This window comes from Sceloporus undulatus, chromosome 8, assembly GCF_019175285.1.
Source record: "Sceloporus undulatus isolate JIND9_A2432 ecotype Alabama chromosome 8, SceUnd_v1.1, whole genome shotgun sequence".
NCBI classification, from domain to species: domain Eukaryota; kingdom Metazoa; phylum Chordata; class Lepidosauria; order Squamata; family Phrynosomatidae; genus Sceloporus; species Sceloporus undulatus.
The window spans coordinates 27344410-27364305 of NC_056529.1; the positions used below are offsets into that span (position 1 = coordinate 27344410).

Here is a 19896-nt window from a genome sequence, read left to right on the forward strand (position 1 = left end):
TTTATTGCCTGTCAAGGTCCAGTCCTGAAGCTTAAAGCCATCTGTGCGTGGGTGGTATTATTTCCTGCTACCTGCGCTGGATGTCATTTGCAATAACAGTCTTCCTAGCACTCTAACAACTTTCTGCTTTGCTTACTCCAAATAGCCCAAAGCAGCTTCAAGACAGTGAACAGCAGCTCGGTATTAACGACGTATGAATTAACACGTAAGTGTGTGCATACAGATGCAGAGCATTGTTAGATGCAACTCTTTGTGACAAGTCTCTGGTGCCTTTCTCCTAGCCCACTAATTTGGACTTAGGGGACTTCACTTATGGGTTTAGCTTCCTGATCTCCTCTCTGTTTACATTGTTTTTCAGTATGCCAGACATAGGAGATAGAGGTAAAACATAATTCAGGGAACTGAACTAACTCGTACAGGCTAGATGCCCTGATGGCAAAATGCATGGAGTTTAGATTGGCCACCAAAGGCTTTCTTTCCTTTATCTGAATGCTAGCCATGTTCAGACATCTCAGCTGCCTATAGGGCTAAATTAAAAGGCTCCTGGAGAAAGCCTGTGCACAGTTTGGAAAACCTGCACTGCTGGAAATGAGCTTAGACATTTTTAAAGGTTTGGTTGCCTTCTGTTAAGAATGGCTCTGCCCTGCCCTAAGATTTAGACCGAAGCTGCGGAGGTCACCATAGGGCCATAGGGTCACCCCACAGATCTTGCTTCTGTTCCTCTTTCCCAGCACATCTGGTACACTTGGTCCTCCGTGAATCTTTAGCCTCTGATAAGAAAAGAATTGAACAGGCCTTCTGCTGTCTGACATTCTCAGGAGGCCTTGGGCCCTTTGCCTATCTGCCCAAGGAGTGATGAAATTTCCCCTTCATTGCTGAGTGCAACAGGAATGCTTAGTAAGACAAGGAGCAATGGGGCAAAGCAGAGCCCATGACTGGTGGTGATGATGGTAGTGATGGCAGCAAATTTGTTGGTTGTCATCCTCATTATTATAAGGACTTGGAGACATCATACAGTGGCAAAATTAAAAGGCAACCGTCAAAACCAATAGCACTTAAAATCAGTAAAGCACAGTAAGGAGGCAGGATCTAAAGCCATCTCAGTTCCCAATAGCCTAAGACTTCAAATCACTTGTGTTGGGCGTGCAGCAACAAGCTTGACACCATGATAAACCCCTGTTCTGCAGTGCATATGAACAGGGTGTTCATGGGACATGGAGAGATAAGAATAAGATGCATGGAACAAGCACATCTAATATCTATCTCACTATGCTCTATCACAGTCACCCATATAGCTGTGGTCAAGGTAGATATCTTTCCCCCTTGGGCTTCAAACTGGGGGTTAGGGGGCTCTCTAACCCCCAGTTTGCTCTCCTAACATTCACTACCCACTTTGGATTCTGTGTTCATACCACTCACTGAAAACTCCCAGCTCTCCATCCTCATGGACTTTCATGAGCTCATTTCGCCAGGCATTTTGTTCTGATCCTTGTTCTGTGTCAGAGTTCCCACTGGACTGAATTTCTGTGCCACGCATCAGTGCCATTTTCTCACATACTGTCTTAGAAATGTATCACGTCCTTTGCAACGCCAAACATACACAGAGAGAGCAGGTGGGGAGAGGGAGAGAGAGGGAGAAAGAATTCTTGTGTATATACTGGAACTGGTTTCACGTTCCCATAAAACTGTCAGCTTCCTACCAATACATCAGATGCTTTTTTATTTATTATGCTGGCAAAATCTGAGCAGTAAGCAGATACCATCAGCTGTCTGTCTACCTGAAACCGACAGACAACATGCTGGTCTCTGACTCAGATACGTGGGCAGCATGTTTGTAAATACTCCAGGAACTCTGAAATTAGAAGGGCTGATTATTAATCTTGTGGCATCTTTCCTGGGATGATGATTTGCTGCGGAAGCTGAAGGGTAACTCACAAGCAGCAGGGGAGAAGATAGGCTAGTAAAGAACCTCCGAAGGATGGCCACACAATTTTCATGGCATTTCCAGGAGAGCATCTTTGGATAGTGCGCTACCCAGATGATCTAGTAGGTGGCCTGTTCCTAACAGGCCTCTATATTGCATGTATATAGATGTGCACCTTCTTTCTATCATGCATTTGGTTATTCGTTACGCTGAGGAAGGTGTGTGTGTTTTTAAAAGTTTCCCTCATTCTCATTTCTTATTGCAGTCATTCCCTTCCAAAATGGTTTTCCGGTGGCCAAATGGCATTTTCAGAGTTTTGTATGTGTTCAGCAGTGTTCCAGCTGTGATGATGGAAGTGGGTTTTTTGGGAGATCTCCCACTATCCCTTCAGCATCCTATTTATCACTTAGCCTTCCCTTGTAAAGATACCCCTCCAACACTCTGATCATTTTAACTGCCTTTTTCTTCCCTCGGAGAACTCTGGGAACTGTGGTTCTGGGAGGGAACTGTGTTACCTTTGCCAAACTATAGTTTCCATTATCCTTTAGAGGAAAGCCCTGGCGGTTATTAAACTGCTATAAAAGCAAGATGATTGTTGCTTCCATCGCTCCAGCGGCTTCATCTACAATACGCTAACTGGATATTTTTCTGTTTATGTGTCTTTCTTTGGGTCTTTTGAGGATTTTTTAAATGTGACATTAAAGGGGATGCTAGCTTACAACCCAATTATTTGCATTTCCAGAGCTGAAGAAGTACAAGAGATACGAAGTTGTAATGACAGCCTATAATATAGTTGGGGAGAGCCCTGCCAGCGCCCCGGTGGAAGTCTTTGTTGGCGAAGCAGGTAAGTAAGTCATCTGCTAAAATCCTACAAAGTAGAACAGGCGTAAAGCAGCTATGGCTAAATTCTTAGCTAGACCTATGGAACTTATAGATCTTTAGAATGTATCAGAGCTTGTAAAATATAGCATTGAACACATGACTGGAGGATTCTGAGAGTTGTCATCCACAAAAAGCACATTCCCAGGTCTGTTGAGGATAAGCCTTTCAGCATTAAAAAGTCTGAATGGAGTTCAGAATTGTTAGATTCAGGCGTTTGGGGAGAAAAGCGGCAACATTCTTATCAGGCAAACATTAACTTAGAAGGGTTTATTCCTGACATTTTGCCAGCATCTGTGGCTGGCATCTTCAAAGATTTCTCTAAAGATGCCAGCCGCACTTCTAGAACATGGCCACATAGTCCGAAAAACCCACAAGAAACTGGATGCTGGCCATGAAAGCCTTCAGCTTCACATTAACGTAAAAGTGTGTATGATTCAGTGGCCTTTTTTAGCAGTCCCAGACCCCCTGCCCAAAATGGGAGATTGATCCATTTCTTCATATGGTTCTCTTTAGATTTTCCTGGAGAGTGCCATTCCAGGTGTTGGGCCACATGTTTCACAGGCTGGCAAACAATTTCATTTTCTTGTTTTACTCAGGGCCCTAAATATGGGTTCCTTTCCCACAAAATCATCTGATTTTGTGGCTGTATCCTCCTGTCTCTGCATTCATTGTTCCCTTTTGGAGGAACGGTTCTGGTGTTAAATTTGACCAAGCTGGTACGGCTCAATCTGCTTTCACCTCTGCTATCCTCGTATCTCCTATATAACATGCAAAGGTTTCATTTGAGAATTATTTTCATTACAATTTCATTACATTCCCCATGTCTTGGGCCATGGACAAGCCATTAGCTGCCTCTGACCTTTTCATTTCAAACATTGCAGTAATGTTCTGTTATTTTTTACTAAAACTCCATAAATTTATCAGGGCAGCTGTGCTCTGGGGTGGCTCCTACTATTGCAGTGTCGGTCACTGATATATATTTCCCTGCTTGTCCATTTGCCATCTGCAAGAAAGAAAGGAGGAAAGAAAATTGGGACCTACATTGGTATAGCAATCTTCGTTAATAGTATGTCTGAATGATAAGTACACTTACAGTATTACCTTAGAAACACTAAGGTAATACTGTAAGTGTACTTATCATTCAGACATCCTATTAGTTTAGTGTTTCCCTTTGAGAAGCACTTTCTTCATCTGCTCCTTGGTGTGGTCTTCCTTGAGTTTCTGTGTCAACAAGGGAAGAGGAACGATAAATGAGATGTTGCTTCTGGGGCTTGTCCAGGGGTTGCAGCATGGAAATGGTCAAAGCCAGCTGATGTGTCCAGGCTGGAGGTCATGTTCTGGAGCGGTCAGACAAGGAGGTGAGACATACCAGGTCATCCCACTCCTAAAGTAATCTGTTCTGTTGCTTCCATCAGAGACAAGTTGCTATAACTGAGCACCGACTCTGGAACAGAGGAGCTCAAGCCCCCCTAAGGCTCTGCTAGAGGGACAGAGATGCTCCTTAAAATGATCTGTCAGAATTGGACCTCCAGGCCTCTTCTGTAGTTGAGTCTCCTCAGGGATTATCTGTCAAAAGTGTACTAAAATGATGACTCACTAAGAAATATAGAGACTGTGGCTATTGCTGAGCCCTCCTAGGAAAAATAAAGGCTGCCTGCAGTCTAGCCTCTGCGCACTCGCTTGTGAGAGTCATCTACACTGAATCCACGGAGGACACTCCTACGTACACATTGTGCTTTGTAATAGTCTTCGTATTTAAGGATGCTTGAAGAATAATAGATGGGGAAAGTAATTTGCCCTCCCCCCTGTGAGTACTTGAAAGTAGGCAAAATTAATAATGATCTTCCTGCCGATGTTGAACCCTACATACATCTCAAAAAACATCCTGGGGGCCATGGAACAGAAGAACTAAGCCTGCTGCAATAATTATCTAGATCCATTCTGAATGGGGGCCTCCGGCTGAGAAACGGAGGAACAGACTGTCTACGTGCCTCATGGCGAGACCTACTCCACCTTTTGAACCTCTCGGGAGTCCTGAAGAAGCTGCTTCTTTTCCAACCGTGCTGAAGATTTTGCCTTTCCCATTGTAGGGTTTGGTAAAAGAGCAGCAACGTGGAAGCAGCAGAGAAGTTCTGAATCTCTATCCTTTCCAGCCTGTGCAAACCTTTTCTCAGTTCGGCAACCAGGTGCGAAGCCTTGCCTCGGCGACAGCTTGCGGGAAGGCTGCTTTCCTCTGGATCCACACTCCCTTTGGCTTCTTTGGGAACAAGATGGTGCCACTGGCTCACCAGACCTCAAGGTGCTTCTACCAAATGACAGTGTTTGGGACACTGGCCCAGCAATTCCATAGAATTGGCAATTGTCAGTTTTTCTGGTTCTCTCTTGTTTCGGAAGGAGAGTGAAAGAGAAGATGGCAGTACAAACCCTACATTTGACAGGCCTCCATTCTTTGTTGCCCTACAGAGCTACCTTGGTACAAATAAAATGGAAAATATCACACTTGAAGGTGATGTGCTTGTGTGAGATGAAGTACGCAAGTGAAACATGATGGGGAGGATATAACCTTTTTAAAAAAAAACCTCTGATTTTCGAGAAAATGGCAAGAGTAACAGGTATCATTATAACCAATGATGAGACTGACAACCTTCACACTTCGCAGGAGCTAATGCAGCTGGGATCTCTATCCATTCCCTCTCCCTCCTTCCCATTTAATTTTTTTTTAATCATAATGAGTTTTGACAGCAAACTCCAGTTTTGAGAAGGAGCACAGAAATAAATCAGGTCTAAGGGAAGCAGCCTCCTTATCTGATTTCTGCTAATGGCTGTCTTGTTTCCTTTTGGAAAAGCCAGCCACCTGTCTTGTGCTGCTTTTGTTAGGCAAAGGAAAAACTGTTCCTACAAGAGGAGCTAGGCTGAAGCAATACCATTAAGGGCAGCTGCTCTCTGGACCCTGCCTGAGCTTTGAATTTGCTTCTTCAGTCATGTTCTGAATGAGCCAGAAGCAAATCTGTTTTCCCACTGTTAACTGTAATTATTTCCCATCGCCTCCCTGCTGATGCCTACCGCTGTATGTCCCCAGGAATGGCTGAGCCTATTATTTTCCATCAGCTGTTTTCCCACCTGTGTCTGAAGCATTGCTTGCGCATCCCCCAAAGGCTCCGCTCGCCTGATAGCTGCAGCAGGAGAGATGAATTTCGAGGAGAGCATCTGGGTTTTAACATGCAGGTCCAGAAATGCAAAGAAGATGCTCCAAGGACACAGGCCAGCAGACTCTGTGGCTCAAAGAGAAAAGTCAAAGGATGAAACCTGGCTTGGGAAGCTTTCTGGCTAAGAAGAAGGAAAGAGCGAAAGCTACATTTAAAGCACCTGTTCAGTTTTGACCTGGGATCCAACTGGAGGATTTCCTATCTTTGTTCTGTACGATGAAACATTTTCTTCTTATCCAGCCAAAGCATCTCATAGCAGGACCTAGATTCTTTGGATCTAGTCCTGATGGCTGCATTCTGAAATTTCCTTCATTTTCTTTTTAAATAGGAAGCCTGCAAAAGGGGGTGGGAAGTCTGGAAATCAACCAGCAAGGACGCCATGCTTCCATTTGCCAGTCTACAAACCCCAGCAATCTCTCCCAACCCTTCTTCCAGCTGCCCAGCAATTCTCCTTGGCTGTAATCCCAACAAACAGTTAGGTTGCTTGAACCCTCCTGATGCCAGTGTTGGAGGAGGCTTGCACCCCTGGATGAGGTGCCGTTTCTACTCTCACTTGTTGCCAAAAATGATCTGCATTTTGAGCAGAAGCAAAGTCCTGGCATTGCTACCAAAACCATGCAAAGAAAGTGATTTGGTGCATATTTGCATTATTTGAATGAGTCATACACACACAGGGAACAGAAGAGCTGCCCCACTCCCCTGCTAAAACACAGAAATACATACCCGTTTTATTTATTATCCATGTGTTTATTCTGATGCTTGTCTAATAACACTGAGGCACAATATGTCAGGATGTATTTGTTTTCACTGTGGGTATTATGGACTGTACTTACATACATATGTATGGAGAGAGACATGGACATTGTGTGTCTTCAAGTCTTTTCCAACTTATGGCAACCCTAAGACCAACCTATCCAAGGGCCCTCTTGGCAAGATTTGTTCTTGGGATAGCGTTGCCTTCTTCTAAGGTTAAGATAGCTTGACTTACCCATGGGTTTCCATAGCTCAATGGAGCAAGGATACAAACCATGGTCTCCTGGAGTCATAGTCCAACACTCAAGCTGCCATACCACACGGTCTTCAAAAGAGGTTTGCCACTGTCTTCCTCTTAAGCTGGGAGTGTGTAAGCAGCCCATGGTCAGCCAGTGGATTTCTATTGTTGTGTCAGAATTTGAACCCTGGTCTCCAAGAGTTCTAGTCCAACATTCAGACCACTACTCCATGTTGCCTCTCAAATACATGCATACACTTTTTAATCAGTCTTTTCTTGCACCTTTTGTTAATATATGAGATGGATGTGTCATTTTCCTCCCTCTTCCTCTGAATTTTGTTTAAAAAGGCAAAATACAAATGTAAATACCTGTAATCAAATATTAATCCTGCCTCTCTCCTTTCAATTCTGCCTTCTCGTGCTTTTGGTCTCTGGTTGTCATACTTTTTCAGTCTATATTCCATCTGTGCAAGAGCAGGAAGGATTCATATGTTACTCTGTGGCTTTGACGGTAATGCCATAATTGTGGCAAAACGCCCCCAGCCTTTGCTGCTCCTGATGTCAGCATCTCAAAGCGACAGTCTTGCAGGTCTCTGGCAATTGCAACCCAGTAGAAAGAGACCAAGCTGAAGGGGCAAATGGCATGTGTGTTTGTAAACCAAAACAAAAAACCCACACATTCTACTGTCAGACCAATTTAATCTTGCAGATAGGGAATGAAGACTTAAAACAATTTGCTGAGAAATAATGTCCAGATTGAGACATATGCCGGGTGGGTTTATCTGCCACCCTTAATTCTCTGATGGTAAAGCGGAAAATGCAAGGAGATAATTTGCTCTGGTTTCAAGACTGCAAGCTGAAGCAACTGACTGAGCGCCTCATTAACAGCTCATTAAGCTGTTAATATTACTCATAAGCAGTTCTCCGTACGACTCGAAGTGTTGCGCAGCATGGCTGTGGCTCCTTGTTTAACTCTTAGAAAAGCGCCCTGATTTGATCTATTGTGAAGTTGGAAGGGGGGCTTGCGCTTATCCCCAAAATAAAAATTTAAGAGATGCAGCCTTGTTATGTCCGCTTGGTCGACATTTCCCTTGCGGTGATGTTCTATCAACAGACTGGATGTTCTTGAAGAACAAAAGTCAGTGGTTTCCTGACTGAAAACATGGGCTTTTTTTTCTTGTGGCGCACAGGAGGTTCCTTCTGTTACTTGATGTGATGGAGCTTGATATGTAATGACACATCATGTTCTTCCATCCCTTCCATTGTTAGCTGCTTTGTGTTCCAACCTGCTAATGGCTCCTGAACTATGTTCCCATAGTTTTTGGGGACATTGTCAGAACACTTTGACCAAGAGCCCCCAGAGGAAGAAGACTGGGATCCAATGGCAAATTCTCTTGGACTCAGAACCCCCAGAGGAAGAAGATTGAGATCACACAGCAAACCCCACTTTCAGAGAGTATCCTCATGAATCCCAAACTATTACAAGGATGTTTTGCATTGGTTTCCCAAAGAATCCCTTGGATCCTATTCTTATGCCCTGCCACAGTTTCCAACCAAGTTCTCCAGAACCAGGTGGGAGAATCAAAGAAGATGTTGGAGTCTTGACCTGACCATCAGGAGGCCATTTTTACCCAGAGTCTACTCACTTTACTGGGGGCCAAAAAGACCCATCTGAAGCCAACGATGAGCCAGACCTAGTTGCAGCTGCTGAATCAGGAAGACAGGTTCTGGGATTCTGAATGAATACCATTGAGTTTTCTTCAACTAGGATTCAATCTGGGGGACCGTAGGGTGCAGGGAACTGTCCTGGGAATATATGGACCTGATGGTTTATAGTCTAAGATCAGGAATATCCCATTCCCCGCTTGCTCTAGTTTCATTTTCATTCTTTTGCATCACCTCCCGCAGTGAGATCATCACAAATGAGGCAACGGAGAGGAGGCTTTCATAACAGAGGGTGAAAAGGAGAAAGAGTGGAAAGGTAGCAATTTGCAACACATGTACTGCCGCAGTTTAATAGAACAATTGTATGCTAATTTCTCATTGATTTCATGGAAAAGCGGCAGGCTGGGACAGGGGAGTTTTCAGCAGCTTTAGTTCCCCCTTGTGGCCTTTAGCGACGGTCTCTGCCTCTTTGTCGACAAAGCAACAATCGAGAAAGAACAGCATGTTTTCTTTGCATAAACAAAAGGAATTGGGGGGTATACTCAACAGTAATTTAATGAACAGGTATACTATTATTAGAAGCGTCATTGCAACTTGACCTTTCTGAAGCATCAGATGCATCCCCGCAATAAGGCAGGCATCCCACAGATTGTAACAACCACTCAGCTCAAAGCAAGATGAAAGATGATTTAGATGGGTGGGCGGACGTTTATTGATGTACAGAACAAAGCAAATTATTAGGGGAGAAGATGATAATTCAACAGGATATTGAAGAGGTATGCAGGATGCTGCTGAATAGTGATGAAGGGCACATGTTCTTGTCACAGAGTGCAGAAACTGTGGGATTCACTGCCACAAGAGGTAGTGCCAACTTCCAATTCGGATGGCTTTAAAAGAGGGCCGGATGAATTCATGGTTGTTAGGACCATTGCTGATCGCTGATCATAAGGGCTGTGTGTGTGTGTGTGTGTGTGTTGTGTGCCTTCAAATCATTTCTGACTTACGGCAACCTTATCATGGGGTTTTCTTGGCAAGCTTTGTTCAGAGGAGATTTTCCATTGCCTTCCCTTGAGGCTGAGAGCATGTGACTTGCCCAGTGGGTTTCATGGCTGAGCTGGACATTGAACCCTGGTCTCCAGAGTCATTGTCCAACACTCAAGCCAGTACGCCACACTAACTCCTAAGGACTAGATATCTCCTCCAAAATCGGAGGCAGTTTGCCTCGGTATGTTAGGTGTTTGGAGATGTGAGAGAGATGCACTTATGTCCTGCATCTTTTGGGCAACAGTATGACCCCAGAATGCTTGACTAGGCAGGCCTTTGGTCTGATCCACTGTGATTCTTCTTATGTTCTTATTAAGATTTATTATGATGTGTACTGTACTGCACCCTTGAAGCACATTAGCATTCAATAAGGGTAGGATAGGAATGTAGCTCATGCATAAAACAAAATGCATAAAAGAAAAGCAAATGTATAAAAGCATATTGGAAAAAGTTCAATGAAGGCTTTGGAGGGGGAACAGACTAAAAGCGGAGGGCAAAATGAGTTCTCTCTGGGGGAAATGTTGCAAGGCCAGGGTGTCACCACCAAAAAGACCTTCCTCTTGGGAACCATCCGCCACATCTAAAGGGATAGAAGGAGCCAGGAAAAGGCCTCTCAGGCCCATCTCAGAATCTGGGCAAGCTCATATGGAAAAAGATCCACCTTCAGGTACTTCAGCCCCAAGCAGCAAAGGGCCATAAAAGTCAAGATCCTCACCCTGAAATGGGCTTTGAATAAATAAAACGAATACTAAATGTCAAGTGAGCACCTGGGCTGTGAAATTAAGACATATGTCTGCCATTGGAGTTGATGTGCAAGCAACGGTGAAGGCAGGCAGGCAGCCAGCAGTAATGGCAGGGCTTTTCGTCTCTTATTGTAGCCTTTCCAGCTGCCAATAGGTATGAAAGCACCTCATCCAGACTTTTAATTATCCAGAAATGTTGGACAGTGGCAGGCTTTGGTGGATAAATGAGGTTGCATCTTAGCTAATACTACTTGCTTTGCTTCTCAGAGCCAGATAATTGTGGCTGGTGAAAAGTGCCCAGGCTGATTCTTTGGAGCTGCTGCTTTTTAATGGAATGCTTGTCTTCCTGGTGGGTCCGACAGTCTGCATTAGGAAAGTGGAGCAATATATCTCCGTATGCTACCCTAAGTGAAAGGCAGGAGGGGGCTTGGCTGGTCTCCAGGTTGGGATGTTCGGGTGGCAAACAGAAAGGACTTTAGCCTGGAAGTGACTCTTTCTCTCTCGTTTCCAACGTCCAGCTCCATCCACCCCAAAACACACATTAAATCCTAATTATGAATTCTTGTCTTCTTATGTTAAAAGACTTAACCTGCACAGATCTCTGTTGTGATGTGGCTGTGCTCATTGTCATGGAGGCATATGCCAGGCATTTGTCTGGGATGACAATAGTAATGGGCACAATACTGTCAAGATTAAGCACTTTTGGGAGCTCCATTTATTTTAATGGGAGGATTAAGCACATGCTTAACTTCACTGTTGCTATCCGTTCATAATTTGGTAGATGGGCTGCCGAGAAACATAAGAAGGAGAACAACGAATGGACCCTCTTTTGTCCCTTTCCCTTTGTAGACCCAACTGGGCATTGCAGCAAACAGCAATCGCCCCAGCCTCCAGTTTTTAAAATGTGTGCTTGCAAAGGGAATGTGAGCTTCTGCAGGCAGCAAAGGAAAACCTTAATTGTGTTTTGAAACACCCCGGAATGGCTTAGCCTAAATTGTTTACTTGTTTGTCACATATAAGTTGTCATCCCTGCTTTGAAAACTGAAAGGGCTGCAAATAAAATCCAGATAATGACGGACTCTAATTATCTTTAGCCCACTATGGCTAGTTTTCCAACTCTGTGTGTAATGATGAACATAAAATGATTGTTTCTAGACCAAATGATTGCTTATAGGCACTATAGATGGCATGATGCCCTTCTCATTTTGCCCCGCTAATGTGGGGAACAGCCAAACGAATGTGTCTGTAACTTTTTCTGATTGCTCAGAGCTTCTATTCGCGCCGATCCATGTGCATCAACTTTCTTTTGGACTCGTCTCATTTTGGAAAGACACTTGCGTTCCCCTGTGTGGTTTTTCTTTCTGCCTGCCCTACCTTTCGTGATTGCACACAGTCCCGTAACTCAGCATTTTCCTATCTCTTAACTATTCGGGCTCCGTCAAGCAATGATCAAGAGTTTTCCTAGAAGTTGCCAGCAAATTACCCTGGGATTTCCTTCTTGTGTCAGAAGGTCACCGCGATGTGATCCGGCTGTGCCCTCCGTAATTGCTGTCTGATTAATAGCCTTTGATTCCAAAATCTTTTCCCTGAAGAGGAGGGCAACCATGTTAAACTGCTCAGGTGAAATGAGTCAGTTAGCTAATTGCATTGATTCTCAGTGTCTGAGCCTGGCGTGTGCTACTCCTAAGCTACCCTATGCTTAAAAGACTCTTTCGGCATAATACAGGCTGCTGTTGTGACTCTCTTAAGAATATGTGAATGTCTCTGATCATATTATGACTTATCTGGACCATAATTCTGGTTGCAAAATTGGGAAGGCAGACTCTTTTGAGAAGTAAACGACCGAGGCAGAAGGATGCCTCTTGTTGTTGTTGTTGTGTGTCTTCAAGTCATTTCTGATTTATAGAGACCAAGATCTATTCACAATTTTACCATTGCCTTCTTATTTAGACTGTTGTGTGTGGTTTTTAAGGCTGTGCTTTCACAATGGAGCCCAGTTCTGAGACAATTGTCAAATCAATGAGATACATGTTGTAAAATCAGACATCACTTTGTCTCATTTTTGTTGAATTGTTCATTCATTGACTAGCTCCTGACTGTCAACTGAGATGGCAGGAAGCAAAAGAAGAGCCCTTCCCTCACTCTTTTGTATAAATGGCTCATCGCTGGGGAGTCCTTTCTGTAAACTGGAGAAGACTACATAGAGTAGCAGTTATTTGGGGGGGGGGTGCATGTGTGAATGCTTACGCCTTAATGATAGAGAAACTTCAGTGCGCCCTAGTAATCTGTTGTGTACTGAAAGAACCTATGCTGTTAGACACCAAGGTTAAATAAAAACCTTGGAAAAGAAGCTTAACCCACCTTGTTGTTGACTCTGGGGTACATCCATTAGCCAAGGTGCTTATGTCTGTACCAGGGATATAGATTAAACTCTCCCAATGTCAGCCTGAAGTGATCCACTCCAGAAACCTATATTTCTGGGGCATGCAAAAAAAAATTTAAAACTGGTGCAAGTGATGTTCTTTGAGGGATTGAAGCATGCCTCCTATGTCCAGTTTCTTGGAGGGCTGGGACATCCATAAGCAAGTACCATGAACCAACAGGAAAATGTGATTGAGTCTGTTTAGAAGACCATGGCCTTCAACCAGAGATCCATATACAAGTCCAGATTAGTGGACTGGTGTTTTCTATAGTGTTTTCTACTCACCTGGCAGCGGATCTCTAGGAAAGCATTTCCCTATGTTTGATCCCCCATTTGTTTTGGACTTCAGCTCTCAGAGGCTTCAGCCAACTTGGCCAACAGTCAGGGATTATGGGAGCTGAAGTCCAAATCATCTGGAGAACTAATGGTTGGGAACCACTACTTTATGGTCTTGGACAGAGAAAGCTCTTGTTTATCACCTGGAGGAGCACATGGCTGGCTAGTTAGAACACTGAACAGGAGCACTTCATAACTGTTGTCCACTGCCATCGCCCACTATGATACTTTCTCTTGGCCTTTTGATTTTGGTTAGGGATTATTTCTTTATCTTTTGCATAGGTTTTGAATTTGTGTGTATGTTTGTAGAGGGGAGATGGAGAGGGAGAGAAGAAGGGATATTTCTGAATCCGCTCTGCCTTATGCCATGAAGGTTTGCCCCACAAATTCTGTTCCTGACTCCTGAGCAGATGCAATCTTCTCTTGGCATGAACTCCTCCGCTTGTTCCTGTTTATTTTCCGAATTGTACCACTAATGGCCTGTCTGCCTTTGCACTCCCTGCTCCTGTCACTGCGACAAAGCCATGGTTATCGTTTTTGGGGAAAACATCCATTAATTTGTACGGCTTGCTCTGTTTATGCGATTTGCTCTTTTTTCCCTGAGTGATTCTTCAAAGGGGTTGCTGGAGCAGGCTGGAAGGAAAAGCAAAAAATCCTCCTTAAATTAACAGCGATGTACAAAATGCTGCTCCAGCTCCCTGAGCAGAACGCAAGCGCTTGCTTTTAAATGACAAGTCAAAATACGATTTGGCCAGGCTGGCACACTCTTTTTGCATGCCAAAAAATGGAGTCTCCCAGAGGTTCTTTTGCTACACCTGTTAGTCTTGATAACGTCACGGCACCCAAAGCCACAAGAAAGATGCCATTTCAGTGCTTGTTTATGTATGAGTGATGACAAGAGTTTATGGACACATGCCTTGTGTAGAATGTTGCAATGCCTTTTGGATGTGAAATGCCACCTCTTAACATACTGACAGGAAGACGTTGATAGCATAAGCTTTTGTAGACTTAACGTCTGCTTCATCAGATGCAATCAAATGCTTTTGTAGACTTAAGCCTACAGAAGCTTATATTTCCAACTTCTTTCTCTGTTAGTCTCAAAGGTGCTGCAAGATCCCTTTGCATACTGATCCAGACTAACACAGCACTGCAACCCATGCCTCTTAATGTGGACTGCATCCGCACTGCAGAAATAGTCCAGTTTGACACCAGTTTAACTTCCATGGCTCAATGCGATGGAATTCTGGGAATTGTAGTTTGTTGTGGCACCAGAGACCTCTAACAGGGAAGGCTAAATATCTCAGTGTTCCCAGAATTCCATAGCATTGAACCATAACTGTTAAAATGGTGTCACACTGATTATTTCTTCAGTGCAGTTGCAGCCATATAGTGAATGCTTGTTCTTTCACATTTCCTCCTTCTCCTCAGTCCATGCTTCAAGCTAATTTTTTTTACACTCCCAAATGGTTTCTTAAGAAATGCTATTTTGAGGGTATTTCAAATACACTTTCAGTCTAAATTACTAGTTCCATCTTCTTCGAGTAGCATGCACTCCTCTTTTACAGTAGGTCCGCTAGAAGAGTGGATTTGTTGTGTTGTGACCCACAACTATACAATGACCTGATCTAAGCTGTGTTGCAGCGGTGGTGCTAGTACTCACGATGGCTCTGTAAAATCCCCAAGTTTAAAAATACCTAGCAGGTATGGACAAAGAAATCTAAAATGGCCGTCAGCTGGCATTTCTTGGGAGGAAATTCATAGCTGAGTTGCATGTGCAACACCACCACAAGTCATATTTCAAGTATTGTCTCAGTCTGTTGTTTGGAGGGTGGTGAATTCTGGAATTCTCACCCAAGAGATGCTCACTTGGCAAACTACACCAATATCTGTTCAGCATTAGGTTTAGATTTTTCTGTTCCACTAGGCTTTTAAAATAGGCTTGTATCTATAGCATTTGCGCCTTCAAGTCGTTTCTGACTTATGGCATGGGGTTTTCTTGGCAAGATTTGTTCAGAGGGGGGTTTGCCTTTGCCTTTGCCTTCCTCTGAGCTTTAGTATTTAGCATCCCTTACTTTAGTCTATTTTAGGATGTTTAAATACCCTGAAGGCACCAGATTGTGTCTGATCTCAGAAGCTAAGCAGGCAGAGACCTGGTTTAGTTTTTGGAAAGGAGACTCCCAGGGAATACCAGGTGCTGTGGGCTACTTCCAGAAGAAGGCAACAACAAACGCCCTCAGAATAAACCTTGCCAAGAAATCCCTGTGATAGGGTTGTCATAAACTGAAGTTGACCACAAGGCACACAAGAACAATTTTAATCCCTACAATATGGCTTTAACTCTTGTACTCTATGGTGCTTTTATTTTATTTATTTCTTTTGCATCCATGTGCTGTGTAGATTTGTCTACTAGTTTTATTGTAATTGCCGTGGTTTATTATGTTGCATCTTAGATGCTTGGAGAAATGTGCATCTTGAGGTTTTTAACGGCTTAGATAAAAGACAGAGATTTTGCAAAAAGCTAAGAGGACTAAATAGAGACTTCTCCCAGGAAGCTGGCATTAAAAGTGGATCCCATCCTGGAAAAGTTGAAGACAACTAGACTAGAAATATCTGTACTATAGAATCTTTCTCTTTCAAAGGCCAACTGGTATTTTTCAAAAGAGAAACAGACAGCATAGATCAAGAAAATCAGGGCAGTTTTTGGAGATGTTTACCTCTTGATCCTGACTCTGTTTTCTCAGAAGCAAATCCCAGTGTGGGTTTTCCGAAAGTCTGCGCTTAGGACGGCGGTTGTAGTTTGCATAATCCTTTCCGCAGAATGGACTTTATCACCCCAGGAAACTTTTGAAATCTTTTTGGCAAGGACTGGTGTGCAGTGGACTGTTCAGGGAAGAATAATGGCTTGCAAGCTGCTACCGGTACGGTGACAGATCCGAAATTCAGAAATGGGAAAGTGTGTAGTGAAAGCAAGGGCGGGTGTTGGTTTCTGTAGAGTTTCAACAGTACTTTGGTATTCTGAGACAGAAGGTACATATGATATTATATTCCAGCTGTGATGAATTTGACTTATGGAGGGCATATTACACGCAGGACATCCCTGAAAATATGGGTAATAGGGCTATTTCTCTCTTACTTTGGGATATAGGGATGGTTCCTTTCAGGGCACCAAATCCTTAATATATATATTTTTCTGGGCCCCACAGGATTGCTTTAGCATCATTCCCAGGCTTAGTAACAGTTACTGATTATTCCCCTTTTCACTTAATAAGAGTGGAACAGCTTTCTACAAAGATAGCAATGGATGATGCCTTGGATGAGAGACAATGCCTTTTGCAATGTAATGGTAATTTTTCATTGCTCTTTTTAGTTATAACAGTGTGCCCTTACTAAATAGTGGAGAAATAGAGCGTCAAGTACCATCTCATGTGCCACTGGGCATGGTCAAGTGACAACATCATGGGCAGTGTGTGGGGGAGCATTGAGATTTCCCCCCAAGTTATTGAAAAGTAGTTACTTTTAACTTTGGGGAAAGAAGGAGGCAAAATCTGGCTATCTGTTGGGGATGCTTTGATTGGGAGTTCCTGCATAGCAGAATGGGGTTGGACTGGGTGGCTCTTGGGGTCTCTTCCAACTCTACGATTCTATGAAAATGAACTTTCCAAGCTCAACATCAAGTTTTAAGATATTGCAGGATATAGAAACAGTCCCTAGACTAAAAGGAAAAGGCAGCACTATGAATTCAAACAAATTAACCTAGGCCACTCTCTGCTATAATTTACAGCTCTATTGAAATCACATTTGTAGATAGGGTTGCCAGATGTCCCTTATTAAAAGGGATGTCTTTTATCGGAGGGCCAAGAACCTTGTCCCTTATAGGCTGGCAGGTGCCCCTTGTTATAAAGGATGTCTCCTATTAGAGAGTCCTTCTGTAGAGACAGAATGAGATGCCAAAAAAAGAGAGAGAGAAATCCTTATTTTCATAAACACAGAAGTGTCTGCATCATGTAATTTATGATTGTGGACAATATCCAAATTTTACCGAGAATACATGACTAAATTAACTGAAATCAAGATGTTCATTTGGTACTGTATTTGGGTAGAACACAAACTTGCTAGTTGCTTTGCGTCACGAATTGGGATGGTCCCTCATTGCTATTTTGCAAATCTAGCAACAGTATTTGTGGAGGAGAGAAGTCCCACTTGGATTCTTGTCTCCATGGTTGCCCTCCCTGTGGGCACCCATACAACTGAGACAGCCCCAGCTCTTTTAAGATGTTCTCCCTAGAGCAGACCACAGCTGTATGTTGACTATCTAGACTATTTCTGCAAACCTGGGATCTTCCCAACTCCCCACGTTCACCAGCCAAAAAACAGCTGCAGGTTTAATCCGGACAGCAGGCAAGGTCCTTCTCATGCCACTGATGTCAGCATGGCACAACCAACCCTTCTGATATCCTGCTTTCTTCCCTGCCTCAAAAAAATATGCACTTCCATAGCGAAATCCTGATTAGACACGCTACAGAAATTTGACTGAAAAGTCCTAAGAAATTTACATTTTTCTTTCCTCGGGCAAAACCTTTTGAAAAATTCTGCAGAAAGTCAAAAGGGTGCCCCTGGACTGTTTAACATTTTTGAAGGGATGGCTTGTTTTGCAAAACTAGAAGTGACTGCTGGCTTCTTTTGAGTTTTTGCCATTGTTTGGAAGAATTTGAGGCTTAGCGTCTCCCAGAGTGTTCAGAAAAACACTCTGCAGCTGACTCTCTCCACTGTAGATGCAGCCATTGGTGCCGGGAGCATGCTGCTTGCAAGTTGCTACTCTGAGCTCTGATGGTTTTGACACTGCTTTCTTTATACGCAGAATCTCACAACACCACAATATAGGAACATACAGGCTTGATCAAGAAGCCAACACATAAAGACAAATCAGGCTATCGGTGTCCAAAAGCCAAGCAATGAATGACAGAAACTGGATGGTGCACCACAGAACAAGGCCATTGTAGTTTGCAGAAAAATCAGGATGCAGAGAATAATGTTTCTATTTCCTAGCCCATACCTGTGCTCTAATTTTTCATCAAATAGCTCCCAGAGGGGTAGGTGCCAGCAAGCCTTCATCTGTGGGCACGCTTGGTGTCGGTAGGTTTGCAGTGTTATAATCATTGTTACGTCTGGATCGGCTCTAAAATAAAGCCGGTTGACACAGTGGCAGAAATGCTAGCCTCTTCTCCGCATTAGTTACTGATGAGAGGTGTCAGAGCTTAGCTTTCTATAAACCTGTGAAAGCTTATTTGGAATATCAAAATGTGGCCGGTGTAGAGATTTCACACCCTCTTGGATTTTAATACTGTATGTAACTCATTCAGATGCGGGCGCTTACAACCTAGCATTGTCAAGCAGCCGGATGGGTACCTGCCGGAGTGGAGAGGGCCATCGACATGTTTCCTGTCACAGCAGGGCTTAACCTGGATTTAAGCTGAAACACATCCCAGTCCCTTGAGGGAGAAGCAAAAATGGTTGAGGCATTAAGTATGTCATTGGTGCTTACATGCTTAGCTTTAGTTGTAAATATCTCAAGGGATCAAGGGAAGTAATAGTGCCACTCTATTCTGCTTTGGTCAGGCGCACCTGGAATACTATGTCCAGTTCTGGGCACCAGAATTCAAAAAGGACATTGAGAAACTGGAGTGTGTCCAAAGGAGGGTGACTAAAATGGTGAAGGGTCTGGAAACCATGAAGCCCTATGAGGAACGACTCAGGGAGCTGGCAATGTTTAGCCTGGAGAAGAGAAGGTTCAGAGGTGATACCTGAAGGGATGAGATATTGAGGAGGAAGCAAGCTTGTTTTCTGCTGCTCCAGAGACTAGGACCCGGAGCAATGGATGCAAGCTGCAGGAAAAGAGATTCCACCTCAACATTAGGAGGAACTTCCTGACAGTAAGGGCTGTTTGACAGTGGAAGACACTGAAGGGATGTGATACTGTATTTAAACAGGGCTATCATATCACCTCTTAACCTTCTCTTCTCCAGGCTAAATATACCCATAAGATCCTTTCATTATGGAACCTTGAATTACTATTGTAATGTTTGAAGCAGCCCTAAGAGTAGCTGTTTCAAACAGTATCACAGAAGAAGACAGCCGTAAATACAAAACAAAAACCGAATGCTGTACAAGGAAACAAGTGCAAGAGCGTGTAAGACAAATCCATAGAGTTATAAAAACAGGATGGTAGCAAACAATCAGTAAGCAGAAAACCAAGGCCACAGAGACTCTAAATATATGTAAAACATTGAACAGATTCAGAGGTGTGGATGTACAGAGACAGACGAACAACAGGGAAATAATGATTTATGCAAACAAGCAGCGAAATCCTTTTTGGAGAGTACAAACCATTCATCAGATTTACATTTTATGAGATCTTTAGGAATATTAATCCTTGACCCTTCGCTCCCAGTGCTTTAAGCCAGCTGGAAAGATGTTTTTTCCTTCCTTACAATTTGCAATGTAGAGAAAGAGCACTGAAGAAGAAACATCAAACCAAGAGATGATCTAGAAGTCCTATCTATATTTAGATTACATTTGTCAACTTTATGATGTCTTTCTGCTTTGTTCCAATGTTTGGTTGAACGTTCCTCTGCTTCTTTTCACAAACCGTTATTTTTTTTTTCTGGATACTTATTTCTTTATGT

At 43.4% G+C, this 19896-nt stretch overlaps 1 protein-coding gene across 6 annotated transcripts in view; it reads left to right on the plus strand.

The window, feature by feature from the left end:
• SDK1 (sidekick cell adhesion molecule 1) overlaps positions 1-19896 on the plus strand; it is a 455695-nt gene that overhangs the window by 393306 nt on the left and 42493 nt on the right. For all 6 annotated transcript variants that reach the window (XM_042438052.1, XM_042438056.1, XM_042438054.1 and 3 more), the window contains 2 exons: positions 146-205; positions 2667-2768. In XM_042438052.1, coding sequence (XP_042293986.1) covers positions 146-205; positions 2667-2768 — 162 coding nt within the window. The remainder of the gene's footprint in view (positions 1-145; positions 206-2666; positions 2769-19896) is intronic.